The sequence below is a fragment of the Haliotis asinina genome, chromosome 2 (genome assembly GCF_037392515.1).
Source record: "Haliotis asinina isolate JCU_RB_2024 chromosome 2, JCU_Hal_asi_v2, whole genome shotgun sequence".
NCBI lineage: Eukaryota > Metazoa > Mollusca > Gastropoda > Lepetellida > Haliotidae > Haliotis > Haliotis asinina.
Genome location: NC_090281.1, coordinates 42,395,136 through 42,417,356, shown reverse-complemented (window position 1 = coordinate 42,417,356; position 22,221 = coordinate 42,395,136). Strand labels below are relative to the sequence as shown.

Genomic DNA, 22,221 nt, shown 5'->3' with positions numbered 1-22,221 from the left:
CAGGTGTTTGTTCTATGAATGTGTATAAAAGCAGGCACATTTCGTATAATCCAGCACATGCAGCATGAATGTCCCAGGCATGATCTGCTTTACTCTGGTAGTGAGCCTTCTTTTGGCTCAGACTGAAGGACGGGCTTTCAACGTGAGTATATATACTCAGAATGGTTATATCACATGAAGATAAGGTATGATGGCGAAACTGCTTGAACAATCTTGGAACTGTTTAATTCATGTCCGCTATAGAGATTTTGGAAACATATTGAAATATATGCCTTTCAGTTGTTAAGTATGTGCCTAAAGTGAAGGCAGGAGGGGAAAGGTACTTTTATGTACAAGTATATACATGATGTCAAAAGGGGACGCAAGGTATCATCCTCAACTGATTTTCCTCAGCGTTAATGTGTCATATGACCGCCCCTGTGGTGTAGTGGTTAAAGCGTCTGCCCGTGTGAAGGGTGCAGGTTCTAACTCCAACTGCGACATACCAAAAATCGTTAAAATGTAACACTTGTTGGTCAATGTCTGGCGCTCGGCATTAGTAGGTACAACAAGGACTTGCCGGAACGGAGTCAGTATAGTGTGTCTGAACATTCATGCTTAACTGCGACATGGTATTTCTGCTAGCTAGCACTATAAGACCAGCTAGGCCTGGGCGAGTACAAGCAGCCGCATATACACATGCATGCACGACGTCATATGAACAAAATATTTGTAGCTACGACGTTACACCTCCAGCCACCAAATATTTGTCATTGTTATATACTGTTTTCTTATATTATTAATACACATATCTATCATCGAGTGTGTCAGTTTACGCTCTTGAGTAAATAATAAACAAGTTTGAATTTTCAGCAGTTTAGTTGGAATCGGCACGTGCTTAGTAAACGGCCAAGCCGATTAAAAATAGTCACGTGATGATTGTACACGCATAGGGCATGTATGTTTTGTTGGAGTGACTGTGAGATCACATTCATTAGTATTTATACATTTTATGCCACAGGACGCTCAATCACGAGAGAAGCGACAAACAAGCAGTAAGTAAAATGTTTATACATGAGTTGTCTTCAATATGACCTGTTTTTACTGACGAATATATATTCTTCGTGTGTTGTCTACCGTTAAGATCCTAATATTTGTCATCTGAACAATTGTAGCACGGCACATTAAACAGCGAACTATTTAGCAGAAATATTATTAACACAGCGGTTTTTTGATGAACTGGTTAAATTCTGTTCATCTGGATCTTCTATAGTTGTCCATTATTAGTGTGTAAGGTCGAGTCACGTTCCTTCTGCAGGTTGTGATGGAGGAACAAGATATGATACTTTCGGGGTAATTTCCACCAACACTGGCGATCAGTACAGCAACAACGAGAACTGTTGCTGGGAATTCACACCTGACGTACAAGGGACCACGTGGACAATTACGTTCAACTTTGACACGTTTGACCTAGAAAGTAGCTCCACTTGTAGTTATGATGCTCTTACTTTCTACACGGAAAATGGACCTGAGAAGGAGTGTGGACGGAAGACCAACTTCTCAAGTACATGTGAGTAGTATGATAAATGAAGTTCATATTTGCAAACGTAATGCTGAACGTAGACGTAGAAAAATGTAACCTTTGTTAGTACACGGTTCTATTCCTCTAGTAGATAGCTCTAAACACTGGCGTTAAATGTTTAGGTATTCCACATATAGGTGCATCAGAGTGTTGCGTGCATTTCACCCTGAAGCATATACAACTACTGACTAAATAAGCAAGGCACTTAAAGGGGCCTGCTCTGCACAATTGTCGGTCGTTACATCTCAAACACTGTGCCAAACTCGAAAGTCATCTATTTAGCACCAATAAGATTCTAATGATACCTGGCACACTTTCGGGATATCCTGGTATTTGCTAATTATCTCAAATACACCTTGAAACTATCCCACAAAAACTCTAAAGCAAATAGATATCAGTTGTCCAATTTATCTATTCTTTACATTGTAAACATTAAAACATGAATTCAGTGTAGTTATCTGGAACAACCGAAATGTGATGCGCAATGTTTGTCAACTGCAGTGGACCAAACATTTGTTTTTCGGTTGTTACAGCTTTTAAACTTTGTGCTGTGCACATTTTCAACTATCATATATTTCAGTCTCGGCCACAGACAATTTCTTCCAAGTGTGTTTCACCAGCGATGGCTCGGTTACCAGAGAAGGTGCCAGTGGATCGTACAGCATATACGCAGGTGAGCAGAATAATCTATTGTAGGACATTCAAAGGTAAAAGAACAATTGTTAAACGTTTCCTGCCACCAATAAAATGCCATTATTGGAAAGGAATCTTAACAGTCCACCTGAAAAGCGCATCTGACATATGTTTGTAAGTAACTGTGCAAGAGAGGTTCAAAACGTGCGTCCACCTTGTACATAGATGCAGGTTTTATCAAGGCAAAAAACGCTGATGTCAAAGGAGGAATGATTCAGCAGAGTTTCTTTAGCGTTAGTGTATCAGATGTGGTCATTGGCTGGGAAGTATGGGGATATTGTGGGACATTGTAAGACGTTAACATTGTTCTGCCCTGCAACTCGAACAACGTTTTGTCTGCCCCTGTCGTAATGAAACACGACTCCAGGGCCAAACGTAAAAACGGTAAAATGGTCATTTGCAAAATCTCGCCGCAATATCTCATAACATTCAAACTAAAGCTGATATTACCGTCCTGCTTATAACAAACTTTAAGAACACATGGCCTGGTGTAATACTCACCTGTATGACACGTGTCCGGAAGGGATTCGCGACCATCTTCTCCACTCACGCCCACCCTATTTCAACTGGCGACACTCTAATTCATTGCATGCTGAGGTGGACGACATCAAAACGGATCTTTCCTCATCCAATTCCATCGTGCTCAACAGACATGTAGAAATAGCAGTTTCAAACAAAAGCAGTGGAACAAGATTCTCGTTGCGTTTTGCCACTTTCAAACGAACAGCATAATGGATTCGGGGGCATTTTGTGACAAAGGGCGATCTCTCCGTCCAGGAGAGTGAGAAACATTGACCCCAGTCCTTTTGACATTCACGCAGATGCATACTCCATACTTCTGTTTGACGCACAAATTGTTACATTAGGGTGGTGCTGATGTTATCGTCTTCCAAAGAGTTGAACCCGATCCCACTTATGAATCAACCCCTTAGGCATGCACTCGTTGACGACTTCCGGTTGGAGGGTTCTACCAGATTCTCCTTCCCATAGAGATGTGCGTTGTTGCAGTGTTGACACTGCTTCAATAGTTTATCAGTGTTAAATTATAACTGTTTGTTGCTGAACGCAGCTTAGCAGTATCTCAGCTACATGGCGAATGTCCGTAAGTAATCGAGTCTTCACCAGTCAATCCAGTGATTGACATCATGAGCACCGGTCTATGCACTGACAAGTGTCAACCAAGCAGTGAACCTGACCATCCGATCCCGTAAGTTACGAAACAAATTGGTTTCCGAAGACCAATTCTTAAACGGATTTTCTGGGCTCAGTATGGACGTTCACTAAGCTGGATGGTAGAAGGTCATGCATCTGTTCAGTAAAACAATAGGGCATTCTACTTGTACTGCAGCCTATATTGACAGAAGGAAGATATTTTGTACTTAGGTACTGTTAAAACATCAGTTATCCACTCACTATTTTCATAGTAATTCACTCATTACTACCTTTGCAGGATTTGATTTAACAAGTGCTAAGTTCTAACAGAAATAATAACACAGGTCATCTTCTTTTACAGATAACATCGACCCTACTACCACAAGCTCCTTGACCACTGACTATCCAGATTATGCAACTACTCCATACCCCTACTACGTCCCTACAGACTATCCCCAATTTACAACAGGCTATCCCGATTATTACCAATATCCAGATTATGTGACTACCCCATACCCCTACTACGTCCCTACAGACTATCCCCAATTTACAACAAGCTATCCCGACTATTACCAATATCCAGATTATGTGACTAACCCATACCCCTACTACGTCCCTACAGACTATCCCCAGTTTACAACAAGCTATCCCGACTATTACCAATATCCAGATTATGTGACTACCCTATACCCCTACTACGTCCCTATAGACTATCCCCAACTTACAACAGGCTATCCCGACTATTATCCATATCCCTACTATGCCACAACTGACTATCCAGGGACCATCGGTGGTATGTATTTTCCTTATCATCAAGTGTTATCATCGTGCTTCAAAACACATATGTTTATTCATGTTTGTTATTAGGACTTGGAGACAAAAAATGTATTGTTGTACCGAAGAAATCAGTTTCTCTTGTTACACCTGTCATGACACGCCAACACCAGATAACATCAGGCTCGATTCATCAACGAAATACATTATTGTGAGTGTAGTCATGTAAATTGAGTGCGCATGTCCTGACATACGGGTAGCGTCCTCCACTTACACAGAAAACGACTCCAGTACGAGTATGACTGTTTCCTGACGTCATCCAGCAGCACTCCTGCCCTGCACCAGAAGCATGTTAACAGACCAGGCAATCACTAACCAGAAATGGAGCCTCACAATAGCGCAATTACTGGCCTTGTTTAACCTAAAAACGACATGCAAGTTTTGATTTTGTATTGGGTATGATTTTATATATTCTTCTGCTCAGCAAAGAAGCCCTTATGGAATATATTACTTTCACGCATTTACTCACTGACTCTTTACAACTATGTCCGTTTCGCTGTAATGGCTAGTGAAACTTCAGGAGCTAATGTTTTCTCTTGTTGGTTTCAGTGTTTCCCCTCCCTGAGGACATACCCAGATGTGACACTATCAACGTAACCCCTGATGGTAGATTAAGCCATGATAATCATGATGTTTTGTTGCTAGCAGTAAACCAGCACGTTTTTCTTGTGTTAATGATAACGAATAATGGGTATGGATCTGCTAGTAGCCAGGGCATGATCAATTAGCTTTAATAACATGTGTGTTCTTTTCCTCAAAGAGTAAGAAATTTGCATTTCAAGTTTTGTTTCTAAATCATACTTGTTTTTGGTTCGACTTTCAAACCGTTAATATATGTGACGAAATGTTAACTTAGTATATATGTATCTTGTTCAGGCAACACTACTTACTATGGAAACCATGGCAGCATCAGCATCAACGATGACGGCAGCTACAACAATAATCAGGACGCTTGCTTTTCACTTCATCCAAGCTTCACGGGTTCGGGCATCATCACCTTTGTCATGAACGTGTTTGACATTGAAGAGGCCACCGACTGTATATTTGACTATATCGAGTTTGATGACGGCAATACCAGACTGAGGGAATGTGGCACTGTTGCTGAGGGTACCCAGAGAGAGTGTGAGTTGACGACTGATTTTGTTCTGGTTGAAGTTTAAATTTATAACCCAAATTGTTAGTGGCTGTACCCTCAAAGGGGGTTAAAATATCGTAAAATTATTGCCCTCCAGCCAGGGTACGAAAGTCCGAAAACATCTGGTGTAAATGTAAGTCAACCAGGTTTTTTATCGTAGTAATTTTGTCATTTTAGTGAGTGAGTGAGTCACATCGGATATATTTCAGCCATATCGTGACTTAAACAAGTTGTAAAGTCACCAGCAAGACATGTAGATATTAAAAACATGTCAACGAAGGACAGAGAAACCAACTATATAGAATATCACAGTAATGTAGAAGTAAAACTAGCGTCAATCTCCAAAATGATATTTGAATTGTGGACAAGACATTATAAAAATGGGCTATAGATCGACAATACCTGACATTTTGTTATTTTAATGTATGGCTAAATCTCAGCATATCCGCCAACGACTGAAATGTTGGTGTAAACCCATCTAGGGTTCATACAAGTAGCAAAAGTAATGTAAGTCTCTATGGACCCCAGTATTATAAACTACCTTCACGTGTTGGCGATAAATACACTATATTTACATTGCATTGTCCAACAATAGTTTTCTACCTTTACAGACATATGGTAGCTAGTTTTACATCATTTTGTGATAATCTAGTAAGTTTACAGTTCTTCGCTGACATCATTTTTGTCTTATATGTATTCCTAAATTAGGACTAGTTTTAATCACGATATAGCTGAAATACTGCTGATTTGAATTTAAATGTAAACCCACTCTCTCATTCCTCAAAGGAGACCTGTGTTAGCGTTTCATGCGTGATATACCACAGGCTTAGAGCATTGGGAAACAGGATAGAGATTTTTGGTAAAATCCATATATCCGTATCTCTATATGTAACTCAACGGTACATTGAGATGGGAATACATGTATGAGGAGTGTCCAGACGAAGTCTTACCATGACAGACTGGTCGGATATGTTGTTAAGCAAATAACATTCCATGCAAACTGAAGCACGTGTAGTTCCAATTTATGCGTGATTATACAAAAATTAAGAGAGTTCAGGAAATTGTTGGCGGTGCATAATATTACAATGTTAATTGTTGAGAAGTTCAAAACGACTTTGCAGGCGTATGTTATCATCTAGACATTGATCTAGAGCTTAGGCAGTTCACAATCAATCCAAGACATAATTAAGAACGCCAGTGCAAGAGAATATCTACAGAAATATATTTCTAATGGTGTCAAGAAAATATAACTTTTACAGTTATGTGAATAGAACAGTTATACTATGAGATTTTATAAACAGTTCTTCATGATGCATATTACTTTGAACACATTGTATTTTGCTTTCGTACCTCTAGTTGAGTTCCACGACGGACGTTTCAATGTCTGCTTCCACTCTGACGGATCAGTCACCAAGCGGGGTTTCCAGGCAACATATGCCATGAATCCAGGTAAATACCTGACTAGCTGCACCAAAGGAGGGTGAATATTCGGTTACAAGCGTATAAATAACCAGGAAGCTAGATTCGGAACATGGTTCCGAGGAAACACCCATTGCACATCTACGGCCATTAGCATTAAGATGACAATAACGTACGTTCTCTTATTTGTCACGTCTTGCAGTTCAAGAGGTTGACTCAGATGTGATAACACCCTTTCCAGTGGACATCTTCAACACAACCGACTTATACAACATTACAGAAAATACCACGCTACCAGGTAGTGCACGTTTCTGTCTTATAGTGAACTAACTCATTGTACTTCTAGTGTAAAACTGTTTCCTTGAATTCAAACATTAAGCTGTGATGAACACATGTCCCTTTTCTATCATGTGTATGACACCACTCGATGGTGTTTCACTTTGGAAGCAGCATGGTGTCTGTGTAGCCCAGACACTACACGGATAGCATGAGACATGAGGCTGACAATAACGTAGATACAGACTACATCCATCCATACCGAGACTACACTTTTGTTGTTACTTCATGTGTAATGGTATTATCTGCATTCAGTGGACCCTATCTTCAACACAACGATGTCACCTAATACCACACAAGCCACAACTCTACCAGGTATTCCAAGTGTGCTATGTAACTGAATCCTATCTAATAACCTGAAGCTTAAAGCATCTGCCAATCACAGCCATCAATAGTTCTTGTGTAAAACTGTCACTATATGACGTGAAGTAATTCTAGTTCTCTTCCATGTCATCATTGCATTAAATAATTTAAAATTCACCAATCATTCCTATTAAATTGAACGTTAAATATGCCTCTGTGTTCTGGACAGTGAACACAACTATGAACGCTACAGACGACACCGGTGACGGTGAGTACAACTTGCTGGGGTTAAATCATATTCTTCAGATATTCTTCAGATAGAACAAGGTGAATGAGCAATAATGTACTTGCGAAGTCAATAGTTATTGAAAAGCAATAATTAAGTAAACAGTCAAGAGTGGAAAAGCCGCATAGAGTAGATTCATGTTCAAATAGGACAACATGATTCATGTTTATAACAGCTTTCATTGTTTGTCAACTAATAGATCCATTTATAATTACGTTTAAATGCCATTAATCATTTTAACATTTAAATAAAACCGGAAGAGTTTCAGATGCATGAGTTAGTAATTGTTGGTGTTCCGAAATTCCAGACTGCAACCGTGACATTGATGATCTTGAGGGCAGCTACACCCTGGCCACAGATTCCGAGGGACAATACGAAAACAACCAACGATGTGATATCACTATCCGCTCTCCCCCCACCCCTCACATCACCACTGTCAACTTTACCCGTTTTGACCTCGAGGATGATTCGGGCTGCGACTATGACAGTTTAACGATAACAAGCGATGAGGGCACCGAGAAACTGTGCGGACCAAAAGAGTCCTTTGTCCGACAATGTAAGTCTTGCTCCACATTTTAAAATATGCTGTAAACAAAAAGCTTTCATGGTTATGAACTCCAGCAAAACCCGTGCTAATGTTTTCTGGTAGTACAAGGCCATAGTCTAAAAGGCGCGAGAAGGTGCTAGTTTGGGAGATAATCCAGTAATTATAAATGCATCGACACGTCTTAGGTAGCGACCATGTATACACTTATCAAACTGAAGAATACATGTGGATTATCCTTCGCATTCAGAGACACAATGACAGTGACATGTTTCTCATACATTTTACTGTTTTACAGACACCGGACAGTCAGTTGATATGACATTTAGCAGTGACGGAAGTGTTGTACGAAGCGGTTTCTCCTTTGATTATGTCACTGAAATTGGTACGTATGTTTGTATCCAGTATCAGATATTTACATGTGCAATATGTGTGTCTTTTCAGGGGCATTGTATCGGTTTAACAATGACATGTATAAGAGAAGATGCGGTTAGAATTTCTTCCTGCAACATATACTTACACAATCAAACGAATCAAGTTAAAACACAATCAAACAAATCAACTTAAAACACAAACATAGTCATTGTTTTTCCTATAATCTCCTGCTGAGTTTAATCAGGCGCACTTACTTTTCACAAAAGTCGATGAAGCAATGCATCATTTTCTCCGGTTTCAGTATACTGCAATGCCACAATCAACGCTCCATCCGGAACCTTTGAGTCACTACCCGGTGGCTACGAAAACAACATGTACTGCACCTACACCATCAACACCCCTGGTCCTGGGGAACTTGTCTTCAGTTTCCCATCGTTTGACGTTGAGACAGCCAGCAGCTGCCGATACGACGCTGTCGTGATGGAGGGAGACAGGTTGTGTGGAACAAACGTTGAAGGCAGGACATACAGTGAGTAGGACACAAAGATGCACAACACACACACCGTGCAATATAGGAAACAAGACATGTCCCGCCTTTCAGGTGACACGTGCTCTGAAGAATACACCTTATGTACCACAAATGTCCATCTAGATCTAAGATTTGATATTTCAGGGAACAACATAACATGTCGCAGTAACACCTTTGTTTTTGAAGACCTTTCAAATTAAGTAACGTATGTGTGTCTCAAATCTCTAGGAGCACCTGTGACACATCAGTATCTCTTTAGACAGGTATTCACAGGGTCACGTGTGCTCGCTGGTGTTCCTCGAGGTCGAAATTATGATACATGGATATTGGTTATTAGTCTCTCGGAAAAGAACAGATTATTTTTTTGTTTTTTTATCTTTAAAATATCGATCTCCTTTATTGTGTAAATAAGATATAAGTATGTGTCCACAGGTACTGATGGGCATTTCCAGTTCGTCTTCACAAGTGACGGTTCTGTAACGGGTGAAGGTTTCCGCATAAACTTCAACTTCACTCAGACCAATGTAACTACATCTCCACCAGCAACACTACCAGGTACTGAATCTGAGAGTGGCGAGTGTTGTATTTCCTGGCACTAATCGGAACGGGATTCCAAGTTCTTCTTTGTATAAGGAATCACCAAAGTGTTCACGTGGGTTTGGGGTGATGTTGTATCTGCAACGTTCCAATAAGGGTTTTGAGCCCTCTAATGAATCAGTAATGTGCACACCATGGCTTCGAATCAACATGTTATTCACATACTAAGCTGTTTTCTCAATCCCCTTTGTCATTACTGAATTTGATGTCACATCTAGCTAAGACGTCCAAATAGTAATCTGATATGATATTTGTTTCATACCTGCAAAAGTGCATGTTTGACATTACTTTCCAGTGACAACCATTCTCCCTACGACTGAGCCTGGTGAGTCTAAGTAAACCTTACAGTTGAAATACAGCTGAATATTGCTGAGTGCAGCGTTAAATAGCATTGGGTCTTCCTGTATGATAGCCATGCATTTCATATATACTAAAGCGCCACTGAATCCATGAAACACAGTTCCGTGAAGTACCGGGGTAGAATAGGCCTTCAGCAGCCTAAGCTTGCCATGAAAGGCGACTATGCTTGTCGTAAGAGGCGACTAACGGGATCGGGTGGTCAGGCTCGCTGACTTGGTTCATACATGTCATCGGTTCCCAATTGCGCAGATCGATGCTCATGTTGTTGATCACTGGATTATCTGATCCGGACTCGATTATTTACAGACCGCCGCCATATAGCTGTAATATTGATGAGTGCGGCGTGCAACCAAATTCACTTACTCACTCCCCATGAAACACAGGATCTTACGCTGTCCACAAATAGTCACCAATAATGATTCTCCTGATGTTCTTCTGTGTCTGCACAAAGTGTCACACAGTATGTACTATCAAGTGCTCGAAGCAAATGATAACCCAGACACGTCCTGATATAATTGGAATACTGTTCAAAACAGCTTTTAACCCAGCGCACACCGACTGGAGTAACAGATTTTGAGCCCTCTAATGAATCAGTAATGTGCACACCATGGCTTCGAGTCAACATTATATGAGATTTCTTCAAATATTTAGACAGAAACCAAAGACTTATTCACATACTAAGCTGCTTTCTCAGTCCTCTATGTCATTACTGAATTTGATTTCACATCTAGCTAAGACTTCCAAATAATAATGTAATATGATATTTGTTTCATACCTGCAAAAGTGCATGTTTGACATTACTTTTCAGTGACAACCATTCCCCCTACCACTGAGCCTGGTGAGTCTAAGTAAACCATACAGTCGAAAAATAGCTGAATGTTGCTGTGTGCAGCGTTAAATAGCAGTCAGTCTTCCTGTATGATAGCCAGGCATTTCATATATACTAAAGCGTCACTGAATCCATGAAACACAGGATCTTACTCTGTCCACAAATAGTCACCGATAATGATTCTCCTGATATCTGTTCTTCTGTGTCTGTACAAAGTGTCTCAAAAGCAGTATGTACTATCAAGTACTCGTAGCAAATGATAATCCAGACACGTCCTGGTATAATTGGAATACTGTTCAAAACAGCGTTTAACCCAGCGCACGCCCACTGGAGTAACAAATTCTGTCTCCCGTCTCTTAATGACAGAAACCTGCAACCAAGTCCTGACATCAGAAAATGGCATCCTGACAAGCCCCGGCAACGGCAGCTACGCCAACAACGAGCGATGTGTCACTGTTATCACAGGTCCCAGTTTACCATACATCTTGGTCGTCAACTTCACAACGTTTGACCTGGAGTCCTCAACTAACTGTAGATACGATTATCTGGAGGTTGATATGGGCCGGGGCAACAGTCAGAAAGGATGTGGATCAACCTGGAGTGACACAACAGTGGAGTGTAAGTTTCACTTGTATCTTTTGTTACATGTCATAGTTCACTGTTGTATTTACAAATGTCTCATTCTTACGTTTCAAGTTACATATCATCCAGTTTATGGTCACAATTTCAAACGAAAGCACTAAAAGGGAGAAGCCATACATGTGTAAGTCAGTTTCAGAATTGCATACTTACAAAATATTGATCTTGTACGTTTCATAACAAATACCAGGAATGTCACTTAGCAACTTGTCAGTTGAGGTGGGTTGGTGTGTTCATATATGATTAAAGCATGTCACAAGATTTCCACAATAAGCTGTTACATTCATAACGAGAGGCTGTACTGAAACTACCGACACACATGTGGCGTTCATAAATTTCTTCCTTGATAGCTTCTTATAAATTTTCATGAAAAGGAAGAGAGATGTGTCAAGCGCTCAAAGAGCGATTAACACAAGTTTAGCATATATGAGAGGTGTAAGTAACACATGTTTTAGCTAATGATTGTATTCTTAGTTAGGTTTAAAACAGTAATGTGCTTAATTTTAGACACGTCAGACGGAGGTAACACCACAGTGACGTTTTCTTCTGACTCCAGTAGGACAGGATTGGGATACAACGCCACCTACACCCTCCAGCCAAGTAAGTTAAACCCACGTGTACTGGCATTAATTATGCATCATACCATTCTGTGACATTAAAACCAAATCTGCTAGGTGAACAGGTGGTGCATTTTTGTTGATTCAGTTGGCTTCTTGATAAAATGTTTTTATAGTAACGACTTTGAGTGTAGTGTTCCATTATTTCTGCCAAACAGGAGGTGTTCCTTCCTTGAGTAATGGCGAATGTTCATATATCAACACCAACATCTCGGAGGGCGTTATCCAAAGTCTCCCTGGTACCGGCAGCAACTACCCCAACAACATGGACTGCTCGTATGTGTTTACTCGCAACACCCCCTTCTATCTGAACATCAACTTCACCGCCCTCGACACAGAGTCCTCAAGCAACTGTCGCTATGACTACGTCCAGGTTGGAGATGACAAATACTGTGGAAGTGATTTGCCCAACGCAACAAGACGTAAGCGTATTATATGGTAAAAAGTGACGTTTGAGATCGTGAAATCAAAAGTACCTATAGATGTAATGATAGCAAAAGGACACACAATGGAAACATGGATTACGAAAATAGTCGTCTGCATTTCCTTTACGACAGTTTCATATATTCTTGCAGCTCTGATATTATTTTTGGCTTTCCTTCAGTGTCAGTACAAGGTGGATCAGCCATAATCCGCTTTAGAAGTGACGGCAGTGTTACAGGAAGGGGTTTTGTGGCTTTGTTCAGTATTGAGGAGCGTAAGTATTCCATAGGTCTAAGTCACTGAAACAACATACCACAGATTTTCATAGAAACAGTAAACAACCCTTGTTTTATCTGTTTGTACAGACTGCCACAGCTGCCATTTAATCACCTTTTGATATGAAACATTGTCTTTGTATTGTCTCATAAAATAAGAAAGTCGTTCATATTTGCTTACAGTAAGGCACACGTGAAGACCTTACCATGTCACCAGTGTCACAAAGGCTGTATGACAATACGTACAACCTTAAGAGATCACAAGTTGATGTGGAGCTTTGTGTCAGTAACATTCTATCGTAACGTGGCCACGAATAAGTGAAGATGTAATATATGTTGTATTTGGGTTTACAAAAAGGAATAGAGTATTTATACTTATGGTGAGGTTTTGCATTACAAATACGTCTCACGGGGGACAGAGATGGGGATAAATGTTTGTGTATCAAGTTCAAGTTCAAGTATCAAATGAAGAACCTTATTTTCTCGTCGTTTCCTGTGACATTCCAGATTGCAACTTCGATAGTGATGATCTTGAGGGCACCTATACCCTGCCCACTGATTCCGAGGGACGATACAAAAACAACGAGCACTGTGACATTTCTCTCCGCTTTCCTCCTTCCGCTCACATTACCACAGTTAACTTTACCCGTTTTGACCTCGAGGACGAACCGGACTGCCACTATGACAGTTTGACAGTGACAAGTGGCGACACCCTTGAGCAACTGTGTGGAACAAGAGAGTCCTTTACCCGAGAATGTAAGATAGTCTCACAATGCTGAGTAATTAGCCGTAGTTAATCGGTATTTCAAATCAAAATTCGACCGACTATACGGTTATCCTTGTATTAATGTACGTATCCTCAGTTATGCTACATAAAGTAATGCTTCTTTGATTATTTGATGCTCACAGAGGGCATCTGTGGAGAGTGACGTATTCACAAGAGTGAAATTGGAGACTATGTTTTACTGTGTTGCAGACAATGGGCAATCAGTTAACATGACATTTACCAGTGACGGAACCGTTGTGCGTAGCGGGTTCTCCTTTAATTATGTCACTCAATTGGGTACGTAACTTCATGTAATGTAAATTTTATACGTTTGATATCTCAGTTTCCTGTCTGAATTATATCCGTTTCGTGTCTACATTTATGTATTTCCTTTTTCTGTTATTTATAAAACTAAACTCTTGTTAGGCTTAAATAGTCATTGCATCACTTTTCCAAATCGCACTTTCTTCAGTCTTTTGCAATGCAACCATATAAAACCATATTCCCTATTTATAATAATCACTTAATTACGCGATAAATCACACCTGTTTCAGTCTACTGCAATGCAACTGTCAACGGCACTTCCGGTACTTTTGAGTCACAGCCTGGTGATTACGACAACAACATGAACTGCACCTACACCATCAACACCCCTGGTCCTGGAGAACTTGTCTTCAACTTCCCACTGTTTGATGTTGAGAGTGGCAGGGATTGCCAATACGACGCTCTTGAGATAGGAGGAGAGAGGCTGTGTGGAACAAACATCGGAGAGAGGATTTACAGTGAGTAGCACGCATGTATTACCCATAACGTTGATATGTTAAGACCAGTTTTTCGCCTTCCTTTACTGGACACAAAATGTCGGTATTTCTGTTTTTGCAGGTACTGATGGTCATTTCCAATTCATCTTCACAAGCGATGGATCTGTGACAAGAGACGGTTTCAAGACAGAATACGTCTTCCTCCCTGAAGACATTCAATACTAGGTAGGTGAGTAATCACCAATTTTAGATAGTATAAATATGTTTCCCATTAATCGTATTCGATGTATCATCAGGGGTCTAATATCCATAAACCTACACCAGCCTTTAAACCCTTACCCATGGTTGGTGCATTCTTAATTTACACGACATTATTCCTAACCATTAAAGTAACGAGATTATGGAAAAAGGTAATAACTGAGCTCTTACCTCCCAGAAACCATAACCACCGTTAGTTGTAAAGGACATGAAGACATCTCTCAATGAAAAGAAATGCCTGGTCTTTCTTTGGAGTGCTAGCCAATTTTCCTGTAATAACTTTCTTACAAATGGAATCCATTGGACGTAGAGTCATGGACGTCATCACATTTGACAGTTAGGTTGGTTTTATACTCGCTGTTTCGATTGGTAGGTAAGAGTGAGTACTGTCTTAAAAGTATACAGGTAATTTGTACCTGCGAAATCCCAAGGAAGGCAAAAGTGTTGCTTGAAACACGTGGGGCCAGAAACTGTTACATGCTCATCTCTTTTTAATTAAAATGACCATTAACATCAAGAAAGTAAGGATTAAGTATGATGTCAGTTTAAAATCTGTTTTGGGGCCATATTTAGAGCTGAGAATACTCCTGCTATACTTTCAGGGTAATGAGAAAGCAGATAATCTTGCTTGGTTAGTAATGGTAAAGCATGATATTGATAATGTCGAATTCACACCATGTCAAACAGATTTCAACAAGGTTATCGTGAAGTCGATCAACATGAAAAGGCAACTACTGTACACAGACAGAAAGCAACAACAGGATCAAAATTTCAGATTTTACTCATCTCTCCAAATTTTAAAAATATAGTTTTCAACATCACATTCGGAGAAAGTTGTGAATAGGTGTTAGCTGCCTTTAGAGATATAACAGTATATCGCCAGTTGACATAAGGGGAGATTTTGTAAATCGAGTTCCCTCATCATAATTTCGTCTTTCAACTTCCGATTGCTTCATCCGAAATTCGCTCTCGTCTTGCTTAGTTTCAAATCTCACTTTATCTGCATAAGCATCCATTTTCAAATTAAATCTTCCTCACCTACAATGCTTCTGGGCTACATTTCCACTTGTAATTTCCTTAATACCAAAGTGCCACTCTTCCCCTCAATCAAGGCGAAAGCTACATCGCCCAATATGAGCATGGAGACGTCTTCTGTAGAAGTTTGGTCAATAATTCAACAATTGGGTTCAAATCTTGACTCAAATATAAGGTCAGGATAAATCAACGCAGCCAAAGCTGATAGTGCAAGGCATACTGATTATCATACATTATGCTGGTTTCCTTGAAACCTGGGACCTAATGAGAGATGAGAGGCAAGAATTAATTCCTCTTACCAGAAAAAGAATGCTGAGAAATGTCAGCAAATGCGATGCATGATTCTTGTAATATTGTTACATAATGAGCAACACTGCCACATAACAAGGTACAAAGTCAGCCTTGCAAGTTTATATGTGGCGTGTTTTGATGGCCAGTCTAATCAGCCATCTCCCTACAGTTTGACCACACATCACTATTACTGTCATAGTTGGTACCTGCATTTACATGTTTATATCTCAGTTACAAAATAGACTCCAATATCCACACATTCCAATGTAGTTTCCAACACAGAAAATACTGAAAGTGCAATGTTGCATTAAACCCTCACACATAATTTCCTCAAGAAGGGTTCTCATACCTTCGTCATATTTTTAAGTTATGAGAGTAGTTCGATATTTTGCTCAAAGTAATGCTGGTGACTACACATGGGATGATCTATATATAGTAGCTTCACAAAACCAATTTTGATTGTCTGAATGCATGTGTGAGCAGCGTTTCTCTTCAATGATTCTAATGCATGTTAATTTTGTTTACAGATCCGTGGATCATTTACCACAAGATGGAACACATGCTCAATAAAAATCTGCAATAAAAACCGCACTGACTATTTGTTTTGTTTCTATATGAGTGAGCATAAAAGCGCTGTTTTCATCCACAGATGATAACGTTGGAACCATTTTGGAATTGTCTCTTCTGCATGTGAGTCAGGCCATGCGGAGTCCATGCTCAAGAAATGAGTGTAGTAAAGTGTCCACTACCCACACTTCATCTTCACAATGAATTACCACCACCACAACAACAAAACAACAACAACAACAACAGCAAAACAACATGTGCAATAATATATAATCAAGCATTGAATGATTAAGATCAATTAGATGTAATGCAGCACAGTGTGTATCTGTAATATGAATGCAGTACGATGTGAAACTATCCTGTTCACTCATTCACTCACACAACATGAATCTTTACACTGATATGTGCGTCTTACTCCGTACCGATTTCAAAATAAAGGTAACAGTAGCATATTGCATTTACACATGAGTCGAGACTCTGGGAGTTCGTTTGAAATGTGGACAAACTCTGCAGTAAAAGTACTAGAACTGAGAAAGTGTAAACCCAAATATAGCATAGTCTACATTTGGCCACTTTCTAAATGACATTGTGTATTCATTTCATTTTCGTCCGAAGACGACGTGCCAATTTACACTTGTCAGAGAGGTACACAAAGTACATGATGTGTACTATTACTTGTGAGACTATTTCATCTCAACGTTTGAGAATGAATGAATGAAGGAAGTAAGGAATGATCTTTCCTTCCTCCAACTTCGGAGAGTGACGGCTGTTTAACACCATCCAGTTTGACACCAGAGGTATATGTCGTAACACCACACGCAAATCAGTATGTCATATAAAGATTGTGCCTATATGGCATTACTATCCCTGCAACATAGCGTCTTTTAGGGATGACACTGTACATTACAAATAGCCTGTATGGGACAACCCATTGTAGCATGCTATATCATGCTATATCAAGACGATCTGGTGTGCTGCACAAAAACGCATCGGAGTATTGTGAAGCAGCGTCGAATGTCATTGTGAACCATGTTGTAGCACAACACAATGTAAGATGTCGTTGTGAATCACCATTTAACATGTTGTAGCACAACACAATGTAACATGTCGTTGTGAATCACCATTTAATATGTTGTAGCACAAAGTAGTAAAATGTATTTCACATGACGTACAGAAGTTGTCATATTATTTCAGACACACAGGCGTATGTCAAAGAAGACAATTTCATGTTCGAATGGTTTGTGGTAACCAGTAATTTGACTATGTCAAAATCATGAGTAAAGAAGCTGAAAACACCACACGTCGGTCACACCATGGACAGATGGTAAATAATATTACTTGTGTCTTTCATATCTTCTGACCCTGTTGTCAGTTGTGCTGACATGGGTAGGTACATTTCGCTGTCCAATTATATCTTGTCTTTCCTATACAGCTCTCAAACACACATAGAGTAAGCTCATTCATCTTAAATAACGTATATGTTACATAGTTAACACAGTAAATATGCTGTGGAAATTATGAATGATGATCTATCTATTCATAGAAACAATGATGAAATATCAACCATAAAAATACCAATATCTCTAACCTATTTCGATGAGTATATATACATACATTACCAGTCATATTAAAGACCCAAACATTCGTCTTGGCGCCTACACATCACACTAGCAGGCTGGTGAGTAACGTACAATCCAACTAATCCCATTACACAGTGATTGGATAGTTCCCTCGTTATGCAGGATGATGTCAGTGTTCCACCACAAAGCATATTAATAGATTTCTCCTTACAGAAGCAAGATATCACTGTCAATGGCTTGCTAAGCGCCAGCGACGTCAACGTTTCTGTTCAGTCAGTCAGTACTCAGTACTCTTCATGAGGCTGGTCTGACATCACAGGTTATATCTTGAAATGTCTCCATGACCTGTGTCTCTTGTAAACACACTGTCACATTATCACAACTGGTAGGTTTGCTAAAGACTTGTGTATTCGCTGAATTTGATTTTATCTTGCCAAATATAAAAAAACCCCAAAACACTCCACTTTCCACAATAAGGGATAAATTGCAGAAGCTGATATATTCCATATTAAAACCATTTACATATCACCCCTTCCATCAGTAATAAAGACATAAACAATCGATCAAAATTCATTGAATATTGTCTTTTCGGCATGTTTGACCCGAAATTCCTCACATTCTAATGAGACCCTGTTTTGGTATGAATGTTCTAATCTACTCCAAGGACCATTTGCACAGCTTCGTGTTATAAAGGCTGGGCAATCTTTCTTGCCCATAAAATATCCACCATCAGTAAGTTTGTGTGCTGAAGAAAGGACGATAATTGTTCTTTATCATTTCTCAGTTTCGGGGATACTGAACAGTTAAGTAGCTACTTAACACACTGAATTTACAAAAAAAAACACTATAACTTCGATCGTATTCCAAACTGTATTTAGCAATTGTATTTTTAATAAAGCTTTAACATGATGTGCATTGGTTTTGTAGAAAGGAATATTGAAATACCGATTTCCTGCTACTGTGAAAAATGAACTCGGGAGTAATTAGATTGTTCCGTCAGTCTCAGGAATTAATTATGATCGAACATCCAGCTAAACTAGTAAATACTGAAGATGTTTGATTCAAAGTTGGGTCTACTAGCCCTTGTGTCCAGTGGAGAAATAAAGCAAATAAATGTATGCATTAGATACGTTACATGGATTTTCTTGAGATGAGAACATTCCCAAATGGCATTATGGGTAAGCGTTTATATATTAGTTCGTGAAGCAGACGGAATCATACACTCGTCTCTGCTTTTGACAGATATTTCTTAAGGGTGTGGAAAAGGTTTTGTTATAAAAATGTTTCTGCTCGATTCCAACACTAAGCGTGATGAAATACAATGTTCATCTTAAAGAAAACACTAAATAATGAAACAATTCTTAATAAATAACCTTGCATTCAAAAGATGCAAATGCATGACAAAGGAAACGCATACTACATACTGAACAAGGTGGAAGTTTAATCAGGAATTATTTAATGCAAATACAATATTGTTCATTAAATATATGTGAAGTGCATAAATGTAACAATTTCAAACATAATACTTGTTCAGCTTCACGAGACTCACACAAACTGTTTTGATCACTTGAACGTATAACCAGAACGCACGTTCATGTTGTGACACTCATGTGCAGTGACAATAAAAGGTCAAATGTCAGTCACCATTTGTTAAGCATGCTTTTGTCGACTTTATGGAAGATTTATCAAAACTTAGTGCTGTGATTTGCAACATCGACATCCTGCAACAGGACACCCTGAAGCTGGAAAGTTCCAGTCTGCATTTGCTCACCAATTCAAAGTTTAGCAGAGCTATCTGTCTGTACAAGCCAACCTCAATTCAGCCTGATATCGTCCGAGATCACTACATATGGGTGATTCATCTCCATTATCGACATGTTACTGCCAACGAGACTGCAGGACATGCACATGTTTTGAAGTTGGTATCTAACCAAACAATGCAAATGATGCTTAGTATTAGTAACCCACGTTTCCCTAACAGCTGCATCTAAACCTGCTGATATACAATAACCCTCTTTGGGGTCCCTATTTTGTGACATATTAAGAAGTTTGAATCAGTATCTTATACATCTGACATATGCATCTACATAAATACCATAACGGCCACATGCGTCCAATACATCAGCCTTGTTAGATATTGAGTCAGTGACTGAGTGAGCTACATTTACCGTCACATCGGCAATATTTCAACCGTATCGTGACGAGAACATTTAATAATGAAAAGGCATATTATCAATGTATATTATAAAACCTGTCAACAAAAGACAGGAAAGCAACTAGAATATCACAATTAGCATTAAAACTAGCGTGGAAAGTGAAAACTGACATCACTATATGGACAATACAGTATAAAAAACAGGCTACAGATCGCCAAGAACAGACGGTAGATCACCACACTAGGGACCATGGAGACTTAGAGTACCTTTGCTACATGCATGGGCCCTAGCTGGATTCACACCATCCCCTCAGCCGCTGGCGATTGTAAGATATTTTAGCCAAAATTAAAATACCACAAACACTACGCATAAAAATTCCTGGTAAGTTTACATTGACTTTGAACGTTTCGGGACTTACGTACCCTCTCAGGAGGACAATAATTTTACCATACTTCAACCCCTTCGAGGGTGCAGCCACTAACAATTCAAGTTACTAATCTCAGCTACCAATCATACAAATAGATCTACCAACAGAACATAATAATAAAAAGTCATATATGAAATTAATTTCTTTAAAAAGACAATAATTAAATGTGATGTTAGATATGGAACCAACACCCATTACAAATTCACAAAATTTAACCTGAAAGCGTTCAAGACACAAGTGCTTGTCGACACCCCAAATGTCTGAAACATACAGAGTTATTGGTTTGATTTGTGAATCAAACATTTTAAACATAGTCTCTGGAGAAATATTACGAAATTTGCCACATAGTTAATGGATGGAAACCACATCTTCAGTAGCGTTCTGGACTAATGTTTGTACAGCTGTGACCCAACACAATCTATTTGAAAAAACATTGATACCGAGATGACAATAGTAGGTTGATTTTTTCATTTAGACATCGGCCAGTTTCCATTTTCATATTTCCTTAGTTTGCCACCATTCCGGGAAACCAATATTTCAGTCTTATCTAATTTGACTCTTAAACCCCATTTGACACAACACGTCTTTTTTTTCTTTTGTAACTCGAGAACAGAGTCTGTAAATATACATAAATCCATGGCTTAGAGAAGTATAAAGAACTGTAATAATTTTTCATGAACAAAGATCCCCTACCATCTTTAACATTTGAATAAAGACCACACTGTATAACTTTCATGCTGACGGAATCAAAAACCTTTTGAAAATCGACATATAGACAATACAACCTTCCTTTTGATTTAGATAAATACATCTGTACTAGAGACTGAAGAGTAAACATGTTATCAACTGTAGAATACCCCTTCTGAAAGCCAGCTTGACACTGGGGTTATTTGTCTTATTGTACAAATCTACAAAGGATTTTGATCTGTTATTTATAACTTGTGGACAAATCTAGCCACTAATAAGTGAAACACCACGAAAGTTGTTGATATTATGAACACTTCCTTTCTTGCAATGTGGAAAGATATATACTCCTGGACCATGGATCTGGAAAATTACCACTTCTAAATATATTATTAAAACCATTAAGGAGATAAGGAAGTAAGATATTTTACCACACTTTCACATTTCGGGCAAGATACCAGGACACCAGCTGCTTTGACACATTTCAAGGCAACAATCGAACTTGAGACTTCATCAGTCGTAAAAACGCTGTATTGAAGTTATACAAATGTTATCATTTTACAGGCTGTTTACAAGATGAATAGTGTTTTCCTTGTGTTTGGTAACAAGAAAAGAATGGGGAGATTGAGAATTTATCATTTATTAACCAGTAAATAAGTTACAGTCTAATAGGTCTAAGGGTAAAGGTATGCATGCAGTGAGTTCTCAGTAGCAAGAAAATTTCAAGATGTGCAGTAATCGACAAAAATATTTGGATTTATTTGAAGACTTGCTCAAATAGCATAACCC

At 39.1% G+C, this 22,221-nt stretch overlaps 1 protein-coding gene across 1 annotated transcript; it reads left to right on the top strand.

Moving 5' to 3' along the window:
* Positions 1-64: 64 nt before the first annotated feature.
* On the top strand, positions 65-16,608 carry LOC137271810 (dorsal-ventral patterning tolloid-like protein 1). The gene is made up of 23 exons (XM_067804212.1): positions 65-142; positions 1,001-1,034; positions 1,298-1,549; positions 2,142-2,234; positions 3,768-4,161; positions 5,103-5,362; positions 6,732-6,824; positions 6,997-7,092; positions 7,639-7,701; positions 8,027-8,275; positions 8,562-8,648; positions 8,940-9,167; positions 9,600-9,722; positions 11,030-11,040; positions 11,259-11,571; positions 12,100-12,192; positions 12,368-12,631; positions 12,814-12,906; positions 13,415-13,663; positions 13,884-13,970; positions 14,228-14,455; positions 14,556-14,663; positions 16,546-16,608. The coding sequence occupies exons 1-22, from the start codon at positions 65-67 to the stop codon at positions 14,657-14,659; spliced, it is 3,492 nt and encodes a 1,163-aa protein (XP_067660313.1). The 3' UTR covers positions 14,660-14,663; positions 16,546-16,608.
* The last annotated feature ends 5,613 nt before the right edge of the window (positions 16,609-22,221 follow it).